We start from the raw sequence: 6,000 nt of genomic DNA on the forward strand, positions 1-6,000 counted from the left end.
CATGCAGAAGGATGAGCACTCACAACTCTGGTGGAAGATGATGCTTTGAACACATGCTCCAAATGTCAACTAGTCTAGGGGCACTGGGCAGCAGCACTACCTTCTGAGAGTGGGCAGAGCTCATGGGCATGGTCAGTCTTGCTCCCCAGGAGCATAAAAAGCCACACCATCAAGCCAAAGCCACATTAAGCCCACTACCTCATCCGGTATCGGACAGCAGCAGGTATGTGGACAAAAGCATAAGCATGAGGCAAGGATAAAGCAAGATTTTCCAGCAGGCTTTCAGCCATATATATGTAGGGGAAGATGAGTCTGATCCAGAGATGGGGAGGTTTTGTATTTAATAACCTCAGGCAGAGTTTTCTTCCAAGACTCTCTGATCACTTCTGGAATCCTGTCAGATGTTTGCATTCAAAACATCTATGGGCATGGAACAGCTTAATCACATATTGCCTGAGAAACTCCTCGTTAGCTCTGAGGATGCTGATTCCACTTCATACTCTAATACTGAGATACTTCCACACTGGAGATTTCTTGCATTTTCACTGTTCACCGTCTCCTCATCACTCAACATTATTACCACCCATGTTGTGAAAATAAGTTGGTATTTGGGGAGCCCTTGTGATTAACACAGAAAAACCTGTAAGTAAATTAATAATCCTGTACTCAAAGCAGGATTAGAGTAACACGCACGTTAGAATGAGGCACTGACCCACTTTTAACAATAAATAGGACTACCCAGTTAATTAGTCAATGAGCATTATCTGCTCTGTGCACTGAATGAAGCTGGTGTCCAGTGAGGAAGGAGCAAGAGAAGGTGGCATCCACAGTCACATTAAGACTACCAAATACTTAGAGAAGACAGTCAGTGAGACTGTACAGGCAGGTGATTCTTGGCAATTCCCAATTTCATATTCCTAACCTCAGAACATTTTTAATACGACTTTGCGTCTTACTTCCTACATCCACAGAAATAAAACTTTCATTCCATCCACTTGGAAAACATACTGTTAACACCACAGGCAACCAGCAAGGTAAGGAATTCAGGTATTAGCTTGTCAGTACTTATACATATCAACTTCAGATTTTGAAGAATTATTTTCCTTATTTTTTTCACTAATCCATCCCAAAGCAAAGGAGTTTAGAAGTGAGACTAGGCCCATTCTCTGGCTCTTCAACTTAAATTTCTCTGTCTTTCATTTCCAGGCTCTTTTTCCTAGCTAGTGTCCTTCAAGATCTTCTACCAGTCAAAGCTTTTGCCCCCTACAACAGCTGATGTGGCCTTCCCAGCAGGCAACCACTGACAACCTCACAGTGGGCTTCTCCATTCTTGGTGCCCTCACTCATTAACTGGGTACAACTGCAGCAAGCACATTCAATAGGAGCCAGTGTTTCAAATAATTTAACTGCTCAGCAGTATCAACCCCCAAGCACACACAAATTCTGAAGATTTTTGTCTTAGATTCAGAGCTTGGGCAAATTTTTTTAACTGTTTCTTAGAAGAGTATCCTTCATATAGGAGCTTTTACCTGCAAGCTAAATTATGCATCCTCTCCCAAAGTCTGAATCCCCTAACCATTTTCTTCCACACAGGAAAAAGTATGTTTCATACCAAACTCAGTCCAAAAAAAAAACTAACAAAGATTGACTTATTGCTGCTGAATCCCTCCAACACATTTCTATTTAATTAAAAAAAAATAAATAAAGGCAAGACAGCCTTCAGCTTGAATAACTTAAGTTCAACAAAAATCTGGTAGACTTTTAAAAGAAAGCCTTATGCAGTAGTATATTAAAAGGCTCCCCCTGAAAGGGGAGACATGACAGTGTTGTGTTAATGTAAGACACTAAGAAGCTACCAACTACAGTTCATACTCAGCAGCACAAGCTCACCACACCTGGCAAAACAGCAATTGCAGAATCCCAGAAGATTTATCAAGCACTAAAAACCTACATACAGGATGTTCAGCATGGTTGCATCTTAAGTTCAGAAAAAAATATAGTTGTGACCATTTAGTAGCTAAAGCATTTAATGTAAATAAATGCCAGGCTTGTGTCAAAAATCAGTAATGCAGCCAAGCTTAACATACTCATGAAAAGAAGCACGACTTTTCTAAAGGAGCATGTTTCCATAGCCTGCCAAATGCTGCTTCACCTAAAAACGAAGGGTTATTAAAATCAGTTTTCTGCAAGCTCCATCTAACTATCGGCCTGCACATCAGGAGGATGCACAATAGACCAGCAACAGCAGTGCAGCTCTGCATGACACACAGGCTATCTGAACTCTCACCATTTGAAAAAGGGCTGCGCATAAGGGCTGAAAAACCTGCGGAAAAAAAACTGAAGCAACTTCTGCTCGGAGTAGTAAATAACATAGATATCTATCACAGAATCATATATTAAGGCTGGAAGGGGTCTGGGGATCATCTAGTTCAAACCCCCTGCCAAGACAGAATCACCTAGAGCAGGTTACATAGAATCCATCCAGGTAGGGTTTAAATATTTACAGACAGGGAGACTCCACAAGCCCTGGGCAGCCTGTTCCAGTGCTCTGCCACCCTCAACATAAAGAAATTCTTTCTCATGTTGAGGTGAATCGCTATTTATAATTTTTTTCTTGTAATTTGAACACTGTATTTTAGCTGGAACATTTAAGACTTTCAAGAGCCGACACTCAATATACGCTGCTCGGAAGAGCCCATCCAAGGGTACCGCTCCGGAAAGCGCTGCCTCCCTGCTCCCGGCCTGACTTCGGGCAGGGAGTACCTGTGAACCTGCACCAAGCCTAGCGCTAAAGGGACGGATGGAGAGCTGCCCAGGAGCCCCTTTAAAGCCACATCGGAAGAGCCCCTTCCCACACACACTTGCCCGCTCCTTCCCATCGGTACCGGCCGGGTCCCCTCCGAGCAGCCGGCCCAGCCCCGTCCGCCCGTCCGGGACGGCCGCAGCCGGGCGGGCGGCCCGGGGTCCCCCGGCACCACCATGGCTGTTGTTATTTGTTTCCGGCAGCACCGCGGCGTGTCGGGGATGAGGAACAACGCGCCGTCCGCCTCCCCCTCCCGGCAGCACCCCCCCCCCCCCCCCCCCCCCCACCCCCGGGCCGCCCCGCCGCACTCACTCGCCAGCCGTGGGCCATCCAGCCCCCCGCCGCCGCCGCCGCCTCCGCCTCCCGCCCCCAGCTCGGCTTTCTTAGGCCCCACCACCGCTGCCGCCGGGCCCGAGCTGGCCCCGTGCGCTGAGTAGCCCGGTCCGGCGGCGGCGGCGGCGGGCGGGGGGATGCCGAGCGGGAGCCCGCCGAGAGGGGGGACGGCGGGCCCTGGGCCGGCGGGGGCGGCGCCCGGCTCCTCATGCAGGAACTGGCACTCCTCGCCGTAGAAGCAGGTCTTGTCCTTGGCGTAGTAGCGGCAGAACTTCAGCTTCACGGCCCCGCCGCCGCCGCCGGCCCCCGCCCCGCCGGCCGCCGGCCCCGCCACGCCGACCCCCGCCCCCGGCGGCGGCCCCACCACCGGCGACGGCGACGAGCAGGGCAGGCCGCTGCTGTTCATGGCAACCGCCCCGCCGCCGGGGTCGGCACCATGGGGAAGGGGGCGGGCAGGGGGAAGGGGCGCGGGGACCGCCGTCACCCCGGGTCCGGCTCCGGAAGGGGCAGGAGGAGGAGGAGGGGGCGACTCCGCGCCTCTTAAAGGGGCCGCGCGGCCCGGGGCGGCGGCGCCTCCTCCTCCTCAGCGGTCCCGGCGCTCGGGGTTGTTTATGCCATTTTCCTCTTCCTGAGCGGCCGCGCCTGCGCCGGCGCGGAGCATCCTGGGTAGCGCCGCCGGCCGGGCCGGGGAGGCGGAGGGGGAGCCGGTGCTGCGGGCGGGGGCAGGCAGGGAGGGAGGCAGGGAGGGGTGGCGGGATGGAGCGATGGAGCGATGGAGCGCGGCGGCCGCGCAGCCGCGGGCGGCCGAGAGCGGTCGAGAGCGGTGTCCGGCGGGGCGCAGCGGCGGGGCCGGGGGCGGCGAGGAGCGTTAACTGCCCGCGCCAGGGCGGTGACCCCCGGCAGGTGACCCCCGGCAGGTGACCCCCGGCACACGGCCCGGCCCCTGCCCCGCGGCCGCTCGGCTCTCGAGCGCGCTACCAGCCTGGATCTCGAGCCTTCTCCCCCATCGCGGGGTCGAGGCGGTCCCAGCAGGATTTCAACCGCCTTCCCCCCGCAAAAGTCTCGTACCTCTTTCCTGCCGAAAAAACCCAGGGCAGCCTGCTGGCCGTGCCTTGCCGGCTGGCATAACGAGAACGCGGCCTGAGGGATTCTCCCTTTCTAGGTGACGAGACGCAGTTTTTAAGAAAATGCTTCAGGTCTTTTCCCCGGAGCTTGGACAACTTTGTTACGTGAATTTTAAATGACTCTCTTGCAGTGCTACTCAAGATTTTAAATTTTTCGATTTTTACTCAGTCAAGTTGTTGACATAGCTTGTGCAATCACTGAAATAGTGTGTATATGTAGTTGAAAAAATGTAAGTTAAAGTGCACTTGACATTATTTTGGTAAGAAAAACATTTACTGTGGAATTAAGATTACTTGTTGTCTATCATAGCCTTCTCTCTTATTAAAAATGAAAAGAAAATCAGGGCCTGCCTAGAAGATGCTTTGACAGTTTGTGTGAAAAGAAATTTAAAAATAATGAGTGAGCTTGTCTCATTGGAACAAATCAAAGTCTTTCTTCCTCAGATGGAGTGTTCGAAGACCTTGAGAAGTAAACGTGCCTTAAGCTGAAATCTCAAGATCTAAAATTTTGGACAGAAAACTAGAGAAAAGACAAGACTACAACAGTCCAGGCTTCAGTTTTAGACTGTATACCAAGCAGACGGTGAGGATATAATCTCTCTGTCATTCTCCAACAATTTTCAGCCTTGTACTTTCTTTCAACAGTATGGCAAAGAGCTCGCAGCTTCTGTCTTCCTCCAAGCTTGAAAAGTAGGCCAGAGGGTGGAAAGACCCTGTTGGTTTCTCCATTAAAATCTTGGAGTCGGAGCTCAGACAAGCCACAGTAGATTCCACAAGGGAGAAAGACCTCCTAAATGCCTCAACCATGGGAAACATTTCACTTCCAACTTGCGCCTTCTGAGATAACCAAAATTGGTTTGCTTTAGTGCACAGATCGGTCTCATCTGCTTCAGGTGAGGTGCCCACAGTGCTGCTTGGTTGTGTATTGCTTAGACCCGTGGCATTAGTGTTATTCCTCTGAGGAGTGAAAACAAAGGCTTCCCTGGACTGTTGCAGCTACACACAGGTACCTGCAGTACCTACTTCCCTCAGCTGCTGCAGTGAAGAGAGAGTCTGGGAGTGCATTGTTTTCCTTCCCTTTGTCTGGCTGATTAGTGCCCTGGGAAAATGCCAGCAGAAGGTGGAGGTCTCAGGCAGATGTGTACTTCAGGGTTCATGGGTTCATAGAGGGGAATAGGAGGTAGAAGGTGTTGTGTTGAGATGATGCCAGGTGTGAAGGGGAGAGAGGAACCCAATATCATCCTCTGCTTAAGCGTGATTATTATTATAGTCTATTTATCACCCCTTATACCAGGAATGATGTCCCTTGGAAAACATCCCTTCTCTCCCCAGAGGTCAGACTGAGTAGAAAAGTTATATGTACATGTGAGGCGGTTTGAAGGGGAGGCACAAAAATGCTAGTAAGGGAGAAGAAAAATCTCAGCTTTCACCCAGAGTTTTCCCAAGATCTGTGGGTCTTTTGTCTGGAGCTTTAGTACTGTGGATTTAATGGTATCAAATTATCTTAAAAGAGATTTGAAGATACACATAGGGTAATACCTTTTCTGGGTAAACTGGTTGAACATGAAGTTTATTCTTCCAGGCAAAGACTTGAGATGCATAGCCACTCCCATCACTGAAGTGTATTCTAACCTTGTGGATCTGCATTTCCCACAGCTCTTTTGCTGATCTCTGCATATGTCTAATATTACATGTACACAGTGAGGTTAGGAATAAGGACACAAATGCTTGTATATGCAC

At 50.5% G+C, this 6,000-nt stretch overlaps 1 protein-coding gene across 7 annotated transcripts in view; it reads right to left on the minus strand.

The window, feature by feature from the left end:
* The window catches only part of PAN3 (poly(A) specific ribonuclease subunit PAN3), a 103,259-nt gene extending 99,484 nt beyond the window's left edge, over window positions 1-3,775 (minus strand). For all 7 annotated transcript variants that reach the window (XR_011150464.1, XR_011150463.1, XM_069012751.1 and 4 more), the window contains exon 1: window positions 3,116-3,775. Coding sequence is in view for 5 of the 7 variants with exons in the window: in XM_069012751.1 (XP_068868852.1) it covers window positions 3,116-3,542 (427 nt within the window). In the remaining 2 variants the exon portion in view is untranslated. The remainder of the gene's footprint in view (window positions 1-3,115) is intronic.
* Window positions 3,776-6,000: the final 2,225 nt, after the last annotated feature.

Source organism: Aphelocoma coerulescens, chromosome 1 (genome assembly GCF_041296385.1).
Source record: "Aphelocoma coerulescens isolate FSJ_1873_10779 chromosome 1, UR_Acoe_1.0, whole genome shotgun sequence".
Taxonomy (NCBI): domain Eukaryota; kingdom Metazoa; phylum Chordata; class Aves; order Passeriformes; family Corvidae; genus Aphelocoma; species Aphelocoma coerulescens.